The 16,954-nt window shown below is 41.5% G+C and overlaps 1 protein-coding gene across 2 annotated transcripts in view; it reads left to right on the forward strand.

Moving 5' to 3' along the window:
* The window catches only part of LOC117529600 (huntingtin-interacting protein 1-related protein-like), a 52,179-nt gene that overhangs the window by 18,060 nt on the left and 17,165 nt on the right, over nucleotides 1-16,954 (forward strand). For both annotated transcript variants that reach the window (XM_034192429.1, XM_034192430.1), the window contains exons 12-20: nucleotides 7,848-8,042; nucleotides 8,127-8,274; nucleotides 9,371-9,457; nucleotides 10,348-10,455; nucleotides 10,534-10,670; nucleotides 12,718-12,828; nucleotides 12,909-12,967; nucleotides 13,068-13,098; nucleotides 13,184-13,246. In XM_034192429.1, the coding sequence (XP_034048320.1) occupies nucleotides 7,848-8,042; nucleotides 8,127-8,274; nucleotides 9,371-9,457; nucleotides 10,348-10,455; nucleotides 10,534-10,670; nucleotides 12,718-12,828; nucleotides 12,909-12,967; nucleotides 13,068-13,098; nucleotides 13,184-13,246 (939 nt within the window). The remainder of the gene's footprint in view (nucleotides 1-7,847; nucleotides 8,043-8,126; nucleotides 8,275-9,370; nucleotides 9,458-10,347; nucleotides 10,456-10,533; nucleotides 10,671-12,717; nucleotides 12,829-12,908; nucleotides 12,968-13,067; nucleotides 13,099-13,183; nucleotides 13,247-16,954) is intronic.

The following is a 16,954-nucleotide window of genomic DNA, read 5'->3' on the forward strand; positions in this document are numbered from 1 at the left end:
GTGTAAAATGTAAATAAAAACAGAATACAATGATTTGCAAATCCTCTTCAACCTATATTCATTAAATACACCACAAAGACAAGATATTTAATGTTCAAAATGATACATTTTATTGTTGTGCAAATATTTACTCATTTTGAAATGGATGCCTGCAACATGTTTCAAAAAAGCTGGGACAGTGGTATGTTTACCACTGTGTTACATCACCTTTCCTTCTAACAACACTCAATAAGCATTTGGGAACTGAGGACACTAATTGTTGAAGCTTTGTAGGTGGAATTCTTTCCTATTCTTGCTTGATGTACGACTTCAGTTGTTCAACAGGCCGAGGTCTCCCTTGTCATATTATGTGCTTCATAATGCACCACTCATTTTCAATGGGCAACAGGTCTGGACTGCAGGCAGGCCAGTCTAATATCCGCACTCTTTTACTACGAAGCCACACTGTTGTAACACATGCAGAATGTGGCTTGGCATTGTCTTGCTGAAATAAGCAGGGACGTCCCTGAAAAAGATGTTGCTTGGATGGCAGCATGTGTTGCGCCAAAACCTGGATGTACCATTCAGCATTGATGGTGGCATCACAGATGTGCAAGTTGCCCATGCCATGGGCACTAACACACCCCCATACCATCACAGATGCTGGCTTTTGAACTTAGCGCTGGTAACAATCTGGATAGTCTTTTTCCTCTTTTGTCCAGAGGACACAACGTCCATGATTTCCAAAAACAATTTGAAATGTGGACTCATCAGACCACAGCACACTTTTCCACTTTGTGTCTATTCATGTCAAATGAGCTCAGGCCCAGAGAAGGCGGCAGTGTTTCTGGATGTTGTTGATGTATGGCTTTCACTTTGCATGGTAGAGTTTTAACTTGCACTTGTAGATGTAGCGATGAACTGTGTTAACTGACAATGGTTTTGTGAAGTGTTCCTGAGCCCACACGGTAAGATCCTTTACACGATGTTGGTTTTTAATGCAGTGCCGCCTGAGGGATCGAAGGTCACAGGCATTCAATGTTGGTTTTCAGCCTTGTCGCTTATGTGTAAAACGTTCTCTAGATTCTCTGAATCTTCTGATTATATTATGGACTGTAGATGATGGAGTCCCTAAATTCCTTGCAACTGAACATTGAGAAACATTGTTCTTAAACTGCTGGACTGTTTTATCACGCAGTAGTTCACAAAGTGGTGATCCTCACCCCATCTTTGCTTGTGAACGGCTGAGCCTTTTGAGGATGCTCCTTTTAGACCCAATCATGAGCATTCATCGACTTTCCCAGTCTTTTGTTGCCCCGCCCCAACTTTTTTGAAATGTGTTGCAGGTATCCATTTCCAAATGAGCAAATATTTGCACATAAACAATAAAGTTTATCAGTATGAACATTAAATATCTTGTCTTTGTGGTGTATTCAACTGAATATAGGTTGAAGAGGATTTGCAAAACATTGTATTGTTTTTTTGCATTTTACACAACGTCCCAACTTCACTGGAATTGGTGTTGTATTACTTTAAAATGTGATATTTTACCAATATATTCACAGACCACGAGGGGTTGCTCGCCAATCTGCTCTGTGTCAGCCTGATCCCATCAGGTCTCAGAAGCTAAGCAGTGCGGGATCTGGTTAGTACTTGGATGGGAGACCTCTTTGGAAAACCAACGGCTGTGTGTGTTTCTCCAGGTAAAACTGGAGTTGCGTCAGGAAGGGCATCCAGCGTAAAGGTTGTGCCAACTACCAATGCGGCTCTGGCTGTATCCACTGTGGCGACCCCGAACACAAAATGGGAGGAGCCGAATGGACAACAACAACTAGGCGTTGCTCACAGCCCATGAGTGGTCCAGGGACCACTCTGAGACAGGCTGGTGTAGACAATACCAGTAATGTGCTGCTCAGTTTGGCTTCATAGCAACGTTGGCCACCATTGACACATCCTCGCTCTGCGAGTACTCGCTGAATGCCAGCGTGAATATCCGAAGTGCTTCTTTGCAGTCTCTATTGATTTTCACAAAATGTTTGATTCAGTTGACAGAGTTCTTCTCTGGGACCTTCTGAGAATTTGTGGGATCCCCAGGAAGTAGCTAGACATCACAGCCAGCTTATACAGAGGTATTGTGAGTGCTGTACAGAGCAGCAACAGATACTATGAACCTTTCTCAGTGAAAACTGCCATTTGTCAGGGATGTGTTCTGGCTCCTACACTGTTCGGTGCTTCCTTGGCATGGGTGTTGGGTAACATTGTGGAAACCAGCTACTTAGGTACCTTTGTTGGTGAGGAGAGGTTGATGTGTGCTGTGATCTTTGTGGAATCACTGGATACCCTGATTGCTGCCCTTGAGAAGCAAAGACAGGAATCTAATTGTCTGGGTATGCGCTCATCTTGGATCAAAACTAAGATCTTGAATTTCATTGGTCCTGTACCTGTACTCTGCACAATGACAAAGTTGAATCTAATCTAATCTAGGCCTTCAATTATGTCATAGATGTCTTAGATGTGTATCTGTTTGCAGTGAAAGACGAACTTGTTGTCTCATGGCTTTGGGTCCTCTGGCTTTTGAGATCAGAAGATGTCTGGAGATGCTGATGTCTTTACAGGAGACCAATGATCAAAGTATTTTGGGTCCTGCTGCTTTCTGTCTTACTACATAGTTGTAAGACTTTGGTGCTAACCTAAGGCAATGAATAGATGTTTTGCACTGTGGCTCTTTGGAGGATCCTTGGGTACCCAAAAAGTGGAATGCCTTTGTGTCAAACAAACCGATTACTTATCAATCAATCAATTTTTTTATATAGCGCCAAATCACAACAAACAGTTGCCCCAAGGCGCTTTATATTGTAAGGCAAGGCCATACAATAATTATGTAAAACCCCAACAGTCAAAACGACCCCCCCTGTGAGCAAGCACTTGGCTACAGTGGGAAGGAAAAACTCCCTTTAACAGGAAGAAACCTCCAGCAGAACCAGGCTCAGGGAGGGGCAGTCTTCTGCTGGGACTGGTTGGGGCTGAGGGAGAGAACCAGGAAAAAGACATGCTGTGGAGGGGAGCAGAGATCGATCACTAATGATTAAATGCAGAGTGGTGCATACAGAGCAAAAAGAGAAAGAAACAGTGCATCATGGGAACCCCCCAGCAGTCTACGTCTATAGCAGCATAACTAAGGGATGGTTCAGGGTCACCTGATCCAGCCCTAACTATAAGCTTTAGCAAAAAGGAAAGTTTTAAGCCTAATCTTAAAAGTAGAGAGGGTATCTGTCTCCCTGATCTGAATTGGGAGCTGGTTCCACAGGAGAGGAGCCTGAAAGCTGAAGGCTCTGCCTCCCATTCTACTCTTACAAACCCTAGGAAAACTACAAGTAAGCCTGCAGTCTGAGAGCGAAGCGCTCTATTGGGGTGATATGGTACTACGAGGTCCCTAAGATAAGATGGGACCTGATTATTCAAAACCTTATAAGTAAGAAGAAGAATTTTAAATTCTATTCTAGAATTAACAGGAAGCCAATGAAGAGAGGCCAATATGGGTGAGATATGCTCTCTCCTTCTAGTCCCCGTCAGTACTCTAGCTGCAGCATTTTGAATTAACTGAAGGCTTTTTAGGGAACTTTTAGGACAACCTGATAATAATGAATTACAATAGTCCAGCCTAGAGGAAATAAATGCATGAATTAGTTTTTCAGCATCACTCTGAGACAAGACCTTTCTGATTTTAGAGATATTGCGTAAATGCAAAAAAGCAGTCCTACATATTTGTTTAATATGCGCTTTGAATGACATATCCTGATCAAAAATGACTTCTCACAGTATTACTAGAGGTCAGGGTAATGCCATCCACAGTAAGGATCTGGTTAGACACCATGTTTCTAAGATTTGTGGGGCCAAGTACAATAACTTCAGTTTTATCTGAGTTTAAAAGCAGGAAATTAGAGGTCATCCATGTCTTTATGTCTGTAAGACAATCCTGCAGTTTAGCTAATTGGTGTGTCCCCTCTGGCTTCATGGATAGATAAAGCTGGGTATCATCTGCGTAACAATGAAAATTTAAGCAATACCGTCTAATAATACTGCCTAAGGGAAGCATGTATAAAGTGAATAAAATTGGTCCTAGCACAGAACCTTGTGGAACTCCATAATTAACTTTAGTCTGTGAAGAAGATTCCCCATTTACATGAACAAATTGTAATCTATTAGACAAATATGATTCAAACCACCGCAGCGCAGTGCCTTTAATACCTATGGCATGCTCTAATCTCTGTAATAAAATTTATGGTCAACAGTATCAAAAGCAGCACTGAGGTCTAACAGAACAAGCACAGAGATGAGTCCACTGTCCGAGGCCATAAGAAGATCATTTGTAACCTTCACTAATGCTGTTTCTGTACTATGATGAATTCTAAAACCTGACTGAAACTCTTCAAATAGACCATTCCTCTGCAGATGATCAGTTAGCTGTTTTACAACTACCCTTTCAAGAATTTTTGAGAGAAAAGGAAGGTTGGAGATTGGCCTATAATTAGCTAAGATAGCTGGGTCAAGTGATGGCTTTTTAAGTAATGGTTTAATTACTGCCACCTTAAAAGCCTGTGGTACATAGCCAACTAACAAAGATAGATTGATCATATTAAGATCGAAGCATTAAATAATGGTAGGGCTTCCTTGAGCAGCCTGGTAGGAATGGGGTCTAATAAACATGTTGATGGTTTGGATGAAGTAACTAATGAAAATAACTCAGACAGAACAATCGGAGAGAAAGAGTCTAACCAAATACAGGCATCACTGAAAGCAGCCAAAGATAACGATACGTCTTTGGGATGGTTATGAGTAATTTTTTCTCTAATAGTTAAAATTTTGTTAGCAAAGAAAGTCATGAAGTCATTACTAGTTAAAGTTAATGGAATACTCAGCTCAATAGAGCTCTGACTCTGTCAGCCTGGCTACAGTGCTGAAAAGAAACCTGGGGTTGTTCTTATTTTCTTCAATTAGTGATGAGTAGAAAGATGTCCTAGCTTTACGGAGGGCTTTTTTATAGAGCAACAGACTCTTTTTCCAGGCCAAGTGAAGATCTTCTAAATTAGTGAGACGCCATTTCCTCTCCAACTTACGGGTTATCTGCTTTAAGCTACGAGTTTGTGAGTTATACCACGGAGTCAGGCACTTCTGATTTAAAGCTCTCTTTTTTAGAGGAGCTACAGCATCCAAAGTTGTCTTCAATGAGGATGTAAAACTATTGACGAGATACTCTATCTCACTTACAGAGTTTAGGTAGCTACTCTGCACTGTGTTGGTATATGGCATTAGAGAACATAAAGAAGGAATCATATCCTTAAACCTAGTTACAGCACTTTCTGAAAGACTTCTAGTGTAATGAAACTTATTCCCCACTGCTGGGTAGTCCATCAGAGTAAATGTAAATGTTATTAAGAAATGATCAGACAGAAGGGAGTTTTCAGGGAATACTGTTAAGTCTTCTATTTCCATACCATAAGTCAGAACAAGATCTAAGATATGATTAAAGTGGTGGGTGGACTCATTTACTTTTTGAGCAAAGCCAATAGAGTCTAATAATAGATTAAATGCAGTGTTGAGGCTGTCATTCTCAGCATCTGTGTGGATGTTAAAATCGCCCACTATAATTATCTTATCTGAGCTAAGCACTAAGTCAGACAAAAGGTCTGAAAATTCACAGAGAAACTCACAGTAACGACCAGGTGGACGATAGATAATAACAAATAAAACTGGTTTTTGGGACTTCCAATTTGGATGGACAAGACTAAGAGTCAAGCTTTCAAATGAATTAAAGCTCTGTCTGGGTTTTTTGATTAATTAATAAGCTGGAATGGAAGATTGCTGCTAATCCTCCGCCCCGGCCCGTGCTACGAGCATTCTGACAGTTAGTGTGACTCGGGGGTGTTGACTCATTTAAACTAACATATTCATCCTGCTGTAACCAGGTTTCTGTAAGGCAGAATAAATCAATATGTTGATCAATTATTATATCATTTACCAACAGGGACTTAGAAGAGAGAGACCTAATGTTTAATAGACCACATTTAACTGTTTTAGTCTGTGGTGCAGTTGAAGGTGCTATATTATTTTTTCTTTTTCAATTTTTATGCTTAAATAGATTTTTGCTGGTTATTGGTAGTCTGGGAGCAGGCATCGTCTCTACGGGGATGGGGTAATGAGGGGATGGCAGGGGGAGAGAAGCTGCAGAGAGGTGTGTAAGACTACAACTCTGCTTCCTGGTCCCAACCCTGGATAGTCACGGTTTGGAGGATTTAAGAAAATTGGCCAGATTTCTAGAAATGAGAGCTGCTCCATCCAAAGTGGGATGGATGCCGTCTCTCCTAACAAGACCAGGTTTTCCCCAGAAGCTTTGCCAATTATATATGAGCCCACCTCATTTTTGGACACCACTCAGACAGCCAGCAATTCAAGAGAACATGCGCTAAACATGTCACTCCCGGTCGTGATTGGGGCGGTGCCCAGAGAAAACTACAGAGTCCAACATTGTTTTTTGCAAAGTTACACACCGATTTAATGTTAATTTTAGTGACCTCCGATTGGCGTAACCGGGTGTCATTACTGCCGACGTGAATTACAATCTTACCAAATTTACGCTTAGCCTTAGCCAGCAGTTTCAGAGACTTAGTTGAAGAGCATGACTTACATGGTGAAGGAGTGTCAGCTTTTTGAGTGACAGCATTTTGGTCATGATGGTGTGAATCAGTATGCAGGTACCTCAGTGTTGAGGACCACAGCAGTTGGAGAAGGCCAAGGTGAAGCCCACGTTTCACCTACCTGCAACAGATGGGTGGTTACTTTTGAGGGGTGGAGATGGACCCATTGGTTTCCTCAGTAGTTGCCATCCAGGACCCGGGGCAGTTTAGTGTTGTGGTGGATGTGACATGGACGTGATACGACATCAGCTTATACTCCCGAACTTAAACTATCTTGCATAGTGAAGGCAAGAATGAATTGCATTGGATTTAGAGAAAGCCTATGATAGGGTGCTAAGAAACGTCTAGTGGTATTGTAGGTGGGGAAGTTGGGAGTGGCAAAGAAGCACGTGAAAATGGTGATGGATACGTATAAGAGACATCTGTGAGACACTGTGAGAAATGCAGTAGGAATGACAGATGTATTCAAGTTGGAGGTGAATTTGAATCAAGGATGGTCTCTGACCTCTTTCTGGTTTGCAAGAGTGGTGAACAGGTTGGACAAGGTAAGCGTAGAGAGGAGGTTGAGTTGAGCTTGGAGAGGTGGAGATATGTGGTGGAGAGAAGGGGAAGTAAAGTCAGAAGTTTCCAGACTGAGTATATGTACCTGAATAAATGGAAGGATGCTGGAATGGTGAGATTGCAAGGAGAGGAGGTGGTGAAGGTACTGTAGATGTGTTTAATAACTTGGGACCAACTGTTCAAAATAATGCAAAGTATGGTAGGAGGGTCCAGCAGAAAGTGTTGGCAGGTACAGAAGAAGGGTATCTACAAGACTGAAAGGGAAAGTTTACAAGTTGGCAGTGAGACCATCTGTGTTGTACGACTTAAAGGCAGTGGTGCTAACAAAAAGACAGGAGGCGGAGCTGAAGATGCTGCAATTTTCCTTGGCAGTGACTAGGATGGACATGATTAGGAATGAACATATCAGAGGACCAGCGCAGGGATGACGGTCAGACAATGTCAAAGAGGTAACATGGTTAGCACATGTACAGAGGAGGGATGCAAGATATATAGTGAGAAGGATGGTGAGGATGGAGCCACCAGGCAGGAGGAGAAGAGGAAGGCCAAAGAAGAGATGTGTAGGCATGCACTCTCCCACTGATGTTTCTATTCTCACTCTCTTTCTTTAAGAGTGGTACCCAGTTGAGCAGTACACTAGCAGGGTTGCAGGCGGAGAAGGAAGTGTTGCTGCGGTCTGTTCGGGAGCATGAGGCTGAGCTGAACTCCCTCAGACAACAGGCGCAGTTCCAACAGAGCTCCCTAGAGCAGGAACGGCAACGGAGCAACATGGAAGTGGGAACCTTACATGCCCAGTTACAGCAGCAGGTACTGTGATCGTTTGTGATGATGGCACGGTTCGGTGAACTTCATAAAGACTCGGTGCCAATGAGTTTGTGTCTTTGACGGTAGGCGTACCGTGAAGGTGAGCTGGCTAAGAAGCTACAGGACGAGCAGTTCTCTCTACTGCAGTGTGCTGTGGTGGAAGCTGAGGGCATCATCCTGGACGCTGTGGCCAAACTGGATGATCCCATACATTTACGCTGTATCACCTCACCTGGTAAATCCAATTTCAGTCATATTACACTGTACTTAATATCATGGTCACAATAGGGCAGCACAGTCTTGTTTGAAACCCTACGTGATGTCGCCGGATTTGACCACATCCGGGGACATCCAGCACCAACATCCCTGGGTGGAGTGTGGGACTTTTAGCACAAACCGTTCAGCCCAGCTTGGTAAACTTCAAAGCATACTCGCCGTCATCTAGCGGATGTTGCCGGTTTAAGACGTGCCGGTTTAAAATGGTTTCCACTAAAACCCCCATCCTCCGAATGGTTTGTGCTTACACTCCCATACTCCACCCAGGGATTAGTCTCTCCCCATAAAAAGCACCAATTCTAATGGAAAAATGGTGTACTGTTTTGTTTTCGGTTGCAGCCACCAAAGCAGTTGCAAAAAGTGCAATTGTTTTCAGTTCCCAGTGGAGAAGGGAAGACGAGGCAAATGGGAAGGTCATGATGATCAGTGTTAGCCTACACAGCTAACCAGAGTAGCTCCGTTCTCTCGCCTGCACAACCGCCTCGACACGTTTGAGCTCCAGGTCATAAACAAACTGCAACACATGTCCGGTTTCCACTGCATCGTCACTGTTTCTTTGCATTTTCACTTTGTTTGTGTATAATTTATGGTAAATGGACTGCATTTTATATAGCGCTTTTCCATCTGAACCAGACGCTCAAAGCACTTTACAATAATGCCTCACATTCTCTCCATTGTCAGGGTGCTGCCATACATGGTGCTCACTACACAACGGGGACTAGGGGATTAAGGACTTTGTCCAAGGGCCCTTACTGATATTCCGGTCAGGCTGGGATTAGAACCAAGGATCCCCTGGTCTCAATCCCAGCTCTTACCCACTTGACCATCACCTCCTCTACCTAATTTGCCAAGAAACTAAGAGAAAGTGCCGTGTTTCTGCTGGGGACAGATGAGGGCTGTCTCCAGATGTAGAAAAATTACGTCATATGCGTCGTATTTTACCCCTTTAGCACCCGCCCTCAAACGACACTGTGCTGCCAAATCCATTGATTCGTTTCTCTTGAAATATTGCATTTCTTTCCCATTTTTTCACCAGTTCTCCTGCTTTTTTTCAGATTATCTGATAAACCGTGCTGAAATCACTCTGGGTTCTATAGATAAAATGCAACAGACCCAATCGGTCTACCTGGGAAACAAGAACGGTATGAACGTTTTGTGTTCAATAAGCAGGAGAAATATGTTCACACTCATGATGTAAACTTTGTGATACTATAGTTCCACGTCACACAGTTCACTTAATCCAAGCTGAATCACATCATATCTCCTACTGGTTACCACAAACAACACGTGAGGCCTGCTATGGTCTTCGTAAACCATTAGGAGGCCCTGAATGCCATGTCCAATGTGTCTCTCTGGTGGCATGTAGTAGTCTAGTTCCCAGGAAGCCAGTCCACGCCATGATGCTGTCAAACAAGCATATTCTTGGTCTTCCATAGCTTCTGACACCTTTCACAAGATCTGTCATCACATGTCCGAAGTATATTAGTTCGCAAGATCTAACGTAATTCAGTAATACGCTCTCTTTTGTTGCCATTTTGTAGACTTGTTCATTGGTCGTCGTCATCTTTGTCCATAAGATTTTCAGAAGCTTCCTGATGCACTTATTTTCAAAAGCTCAAATTCATTTGTCCTCTGTCATCAGTGTCAAATTCAAATCCATATGTTGCTACTGGACACATCAGTCATAGGTTGGTGATGGTAGTGATCAACTTCTTGTTCCAGATCTTTGATTTGATTATTATGGCCAACCACGATTACAGTGCAGTGAATGCCCACACCAAAATTTACAGTATTACATCTTCAGAGCAAGGTTTGAGGAACCAACAGCAATGATCATGGTACGGCAGTGTCACAACAGGAGGTTGGGGCACCAGGCAAACATCACCTGGGAAGTGGCTGAAGTTGGAGAACAATGCCAAATGGAAACCCTCTGGGTCAGAACTTGGAACAGTGACATCAGAAGGCACCATTGAATATGCAATTTATAATCTGGAATACCTGAGTGGACATGATGTTCTCATCTTTTCCTTAGATGCGAGTGGTTTGCTGAGAGCAGTCACTCAGTTCTCTCACCTTGCTGCGGACACTATCGTGAACGGATCAGCAACATCACACTCTGCTCCCACCGACCAGGCTGACCGTAAGGAACACACACAGTAAATACAATGTACACCATTAAAATAACAAAAAGTTCAACTTAGTTTTTTGTCTCTTGGAGGTTTAACCGACAGCTGTCGGACTTGTGCAAATCACTGCCTTCAGTTCTTAAAGGAGCTGAAGTTCCAGAACAGTTTACAACGAGCTGACCCCACCGCAATACGCTACACTGTGCAGCACATCCTCACTCTGGGACAGGTATGGTAGCTCTAAAATATGTCACAAAATATTCAAATCCATCCAATTCTCAGCACACGTTCAACGTCGATGCAGGGCTGGAAGATATTACAATAAAACTTCATATTAAAATGTATCATATCGTAATTGCCATTGAGGACTGGCTTTGTAATTTTAACAATTCCTAGATGGAAGATGGAGCGTAGAGTCCTGTGTAGACTAGCTGAGTGGATAAAGTACATTAGTATATGAGTCAGTCATCAATTTTGACCTAATCGGTACCACATAAGGTGATGAGCCACACTTGGAACCCAGCCTCAGTGTACCATGGCCTATACTAAAATGTATGATAGCCATTGCAGGGTGGTAGTTATAGACAGGTAGGGGTCAATGAAGAATTACACAGAGGTCAAAATGTAAACAATGCTCCAATCATGTTAAAAACTATACCACATTATTTGTCTGATCATAACAATTCCCAAAAGATATAGTTTGGATTATCTGTGACTGAATGTTTTGGAGTTATGGGGTAAAAACAGCAAGAATGGTGACAAAGGTCAGTTTCTGTTTGTGCAGGGGTCAAAAGTTAAAGTTGCACCAACTTTGCTAAAAAAAAAAAAAGATGAAAATTACTGGTTGAAATAAAATGATTAAGTGGAATAGTTTTGACTGTGTTGAATGTTTGGTCTCTAAAGTAAAGGTCAAACAAGGTTGATGTACATTGGATTCTATAACATGTGACATATATTACCCTGTAACATGATAACTAAACATGACAGATTGGTGAAAACTGTTCCTTATTACAACCCTATTAACCCAAACAATTACAGGTATTACTCTATTAACCAAACCAACAGGCCCTGAAGCTGGATTCTAAGTGTTGTTCGTCACCTTAAGTGGTTCCGAAATCCTGTTTGGTCCGTGGACTACATTTGGGTTTGAATCCTGCTCACGTTACCTGTCTATTTTCACAAGACACTTAATCTACATTGTCTCAGTCCACCCACCTGTAAAAGGGTACCAGCTTCAATGTTGTAGCCTGTCTGCACATTCTGGAGCTCTTGCAATACCTTAATGGTCAGAATGGCAGATAGGGATTCAAGAGATGGTAGGGTGCAGTGAGCAAAGCTGAGTCAAGCTGAGGTTCATAAGCATTTTGGGCAATAATTTTGCTTCTGTACACCAATTGGCAAACAAAATACAAGCAGTAGAAGTGAGTCCTATACAGGCCCTGAGGCCCATTGGGCTGGTGCTTATCCCTGGATTCCATAGTGTGTCTATGACTCTACCAGGGTGGGATTCCTCTGATATACATCCATGGGTTACTTTATCATCCAAGGCTGATGGTCATTTTCAGCTGGGTGAACTGAGATAATGCAGATGCAGTGTCCTGTCCAAGAACACAGGCAGGTAGCATCAAACACAGACCTGGAAGTGAGTCCTATACAGTGCAACTCCTACACCATAAAACCACCTGTTCCTTTTTAGGCCACAGTTTTGGTGGTCTGTGGTGCAATCACTTTCTGCTGCCTCCCTCTTCTTCAAGATGTTCTGAAAAATTGGACTTGAAATTTCAGCTATAATTAGCTGGAATCCACACACCTAGAAACCTAGATTTCATGTTTTCTTGTATGAAAATCCTTGTCTGTGCCAATCCACCATGAAGATGTAACTGCTGATAATGGGAGCTTATAATTCCATAAGAGTTGTCACAGGTAGCTTGGTGGCTTCCCTCACTTATCTTACAGAGTCACTCAGTTTTTGAGAACTTCTACCCCAAAACAGATTGAACTCACCATTTGTGTTCCTTTATGATTGATGTAAAAGATGTCCAACACACATCCACTGACTTGGAAACAGTGATGTGCAGGTCCATTGATGAGTGACCCAAACCTGCCCAAGACTTTTATTCAAACCAACCGCAAATATTAATAAACGCAAAATTATGCCTGATCCGCTACCCGACCCATTTAACACTGACATATTTGGATTCATTGTAAAACACGGTTAATTGTCCAGTCATACTTTGATGTTGACTGTAAGAATCTTGCTCGTATTTGGTGTTTAGGAGCTCCGCCCCAAAGGGCAGGATGTGCTGAAGGAGGAGCTGGGAGACATGGTGGATAAAGAAATGGTTGCTACGTCTACGGCTATCGAAGAGGCTGTGCTGCGCATGGATGTAAAGACACATCAATACAGAAAATACCCCATGTTCTGGACACATAGGCCAAACTTTGTCATCTTTAATCTTGTCCTTAGGAGATGCTGAGTCAGGCCAGGAGAGACAATACTGGTATTAAACTAGAGGTCAACCAGAGGTGAGCTAATGGAGAACACTGACCCCCAGAGTTCCACTTCTAAAGCTTTCCTCCACATATTAATTACCTGTTTGTTGGGGTTTTTCCTGTTTCATGGCAGTATCCTGGGATCCTGTTCAGATCTGATGAAGGTAGGAGGTCTGCTTTCAGACAATGTTCTGTAAACAGATGTGGACGTTCATATTTATTAGTAACTGTCGTGTCTCTCCTCTGCAGGCCGTTCATATGCTGGTGACAGCTGCTACTGACTTACAAAAAGACATTGTGGAAGGAGGCAGGGTAAGCTGGTGTGACCCCATCTTCTCAAAGTCAAATCAAAGGAGTGACTTTCTGTAACCAAACACTGACTCTCAGTGCAGCCTTTGCTTCACCATTGGTTTTTAAGGTTTCTTTCAAGTGCAACCCCAAATCAGAAAAAGCTGGAATATGGAGTCAAATTTGTCTCATTAACGCCTGCAAATGCACAGAGGGTGATCTACAAATACAAGTAGTCCTTGATTTGCATGTTTTGAGACCCACAAACAATTTGTAACTTGTGTGTTGGTTTTTACAAATAAATGCATATTTGTAAATATATCATTTTTTCATTTGTAAAAAAAAGGCATTTGCAAAACTGAAAATTCTGTTTGTGAAGTGTGATTCAGCATTTGTGGATCACCGATCACACGGATTCAGCGTTTTCCTCAGTTACGCAATTTTGAGATATTCTGAGCGCAAAACTGCAGTTGAGATTCACAAATATATAGGTCATTATTCACATTCCCATCCAGTAGATGGCAGTGTTGCTCTTTGTATTTTGACAGTGGAAAGTGATCAGATGGAAACAGAAAATGCCATTTCCCATAATGCCTTTTGGTGCGTGTGTTGGTTTGCTGGAGTTTTACTCATGGTTTCATTTACAAACAAAACTAATTCTGGACAGTTTATCGACATTAACAGCAAATCTGTAATTTTTACAAAGTGAAAGTACCGCACATAGCTTTTAATTCTATGTGCGGTAATTCTGAAGGTTTGCCCATTAGCCGATACACGCGCCAAAAGGCACAAGGCATTATGGGAAGTTAAACTGAGTCTCTGTGTCATCCCCCCCTTCAAAATCCATAGAACAACACTGCCATCTACTGGAGGGGAGTGTGAATAGCGACCTACATATTTGTGAACCTCTGAGCAGTTTTGCGCTCAGAATTTCTCAATATTGTGTAACTGAGAAAAACGATGAATGCGTGTGATTGGTGATCCCCAAATGCTGAATCACTTCGCAAAACAGAATTTTCAGTTTTGCAAATGCCTTTTTTTTTTTTTTTTTTTTTTTTTTTACAAATGAAAAAAAAAACGACATTTACAAATACACATTTATTTGTAAAAAAAAAACAAGACAAGTTACAAATTGGAAATTTGTGTCTGTGGATTCCAAAACGTGTGCAAATCAAGGAATATTTGTAGATCACCCTCTGTGCATTTGGAGGTATTCATTTAACAAATGACAAATTTAACTCCATACAGGGATGTTATGGAAAATTAGAATAAATAAATAAACAAACAAACAAACCTCCCCCAACACTAGTTTCCAATGCCACAAATTTTTACCTTGGAAAAAATATTTCAAGGTCAAAGTCCTGTTAGAAGTGACTTTTCATAAGCTAAATACACAATATAGATCAAAAGGGCTTTTCAGTCTTAAAAATCAAATATCCGCTAAATTCAATTTGTGTGAATCCATGTTACTCATTGTATCGTACATTTTCAATAGTGTTTTTTTTTTAATTCAACTTTTTTTTTTGCCAAATTTCAAAGATGTCATATACAAGTCAGGCCCATAAGTATTTGGGCAGTGACACCATTTTTTGTAACTCGGCAGCAAATTTTCTTTCAACAAGTCAGAGGATGCAACCATGAACATTTCCAAGTCATTTAACATGCCTTGGACTTCATTTACATCAGCCATTATTGTACCATGGAAACAACAACAAAACACTGCACTAAACTTTAGATCAGGTTTTTTGTGGTCTGTGGTGCAATCACATTCTGCTGCATCATAATGCACCAACACAGTCCCTGACTGATGTCATTTTAAGAACAGTACGCCCATGGGTGCACAGATGGCTCAAAGTACTCCTACGATTTAAACAATGTGATCACTGAGCATGAAAATGACAAAATTTGCAATGGCACTTGTGCTGTACTGCACACTAGAGGTGGGCGATACCGGGAATTTTGGTATTGATCCGATACCAAGTAAATACAGGCCCAGTATCGCATATATCGATACCGATACTTTTTCATATTTAAGCTTCATAAATCCAAAGGATCCAAAAGACCTAGGATAGAATTTCGCCAAACATTGTACGTGACAACAAAATACTTTATCACAATCAACATTTTTGTTTAAAAAATATCACTCAACACAACTTAAAATCTGAGATAGAGGGCTGACAAACCACAATACAAGGGTGCGCTGCTCTGTGTTGTGTGACACAGCGCAGCGCTGCTCTTACAGAGAGTAGACTTTGATGAATCTGCGTGCGCAGCAGTCAGTGCGTGCAGTAGAGAAAAAAGCTTGAGTATCGATCTTTTTACACAAGGATTGTTCAATATCAATACCCGCGTTGGTATCGATATTAGGATCGATCCGCCCACCTCTACTGCACACCAGCTTTGCACAGACTGGCAGATCGGGTCCTCCAAAAAGAAGATCAAGCGCCTGATTTACTAAGACCCCAGATAATGAGAATTAAATTGCATGGACAATACAAACTTTTGCACGATGGGGTGGACACATTTGCGGGTGACATGCTAAGAGTAAATGCACCATTGTTAGTGAACAGTAATGTGATGTAGAGAGCCACTTAAATTATTAGATGCAGGTGAAAGGCACCTCTTTATTCAGATGTGGAAGACAACTCTGTACTGAAATAGTAGTGTATTTTATTGATTAATCTAATGCTGTCTATATTATATTTCCTACCATTATTTCTCCAGCTTTTGTGCAATCTGTTTTTCAAACTGATTACACTCAATGCTGTTACTACATCCTATGGCAGGCTGTTCCGTGTATCCACCACTCTCATTTGTCAATGAGAACTTTCTCAGATCCAGATATGAGCTCCTTTTAAATAATTCCTTACTGTGACTCCTTGTGTTGTCCTCTTATAATGTGAGATCAGGATTACATCCACTTGCAATTTGTGCCTTGTGCTTCATTATACATGAACTCTGCCACAACTAAGCATATTAACGTACTGGCAATTTAAAAAGAAAAGAAAACAAAAATGCTCTCCTATTTCAACATTTAATTCTTGCTTTATCAGTAGTGTTTTAGCAAACTGGCGAATAATTATGAGGCATTCTGCAGTTGGAACATACTGTACACAGACAACTTTGCACAGTTATATATGCATTTCTTCGTGCAATAATTTAAAATGTGATTTTTTTTTATTTTATTTTACTTTATTTTGTTTTGATGTCACAGCACCTGAGCATGTTCAAGCACTTTACATCCATTGTGCCCAGCCATGATGCCCCACACATACTCTGTGTGGGTCTATTTTTGGTTTACTTGTTACATAAGGAGACATGTATTCGTAAAGACACAAGCACAGAATAATGTTAAATATTAAATACAATGTTTACAATTAATGATTTTTTTTTTAAATTCCATGCAACCTCTGTGCTTGAACAGTATTCTGGAACAGCAGTCTGTCAAGTGCAATCAGTTGAATTCAGCTTATTGAGATAGTGCCAAATCACAACATAAGTCACCCCGAGGCACTTCACAAGGGTAAGGTTACCAACCACCTTGAGCAAGCACATATGCAACATTGTTAAGGAAACCTCCCCTGGCCTTTTTTGATGAAGAAACCTTGAACAGATCAGACTCAGAGGGGTGACCATCTGTTTAGGGTCTAAACAGATGGTCACCCCTCTGAGTCTGATGTTTGATATTGTTTGTATGGCCTTTAGGCCATACAAACAGTATCAAACATCAGT

The sequence above is a fragment of the Thalassophryne amazonica genome, chromosome 17, assembly GCF_902500255.1.
Source record: "Thalassophryne amazonica chromosome 17, fThaAma1.1, whole genome shotgun sequence".
Taxonomy (NCBI): domain Eukaryota; kingdom Metazoa; phylum Chordata; class Actinopteri; order Batrachoidiformes; family Batrachoididae; genus Thalassophryne; species Thalassophryne amazonica.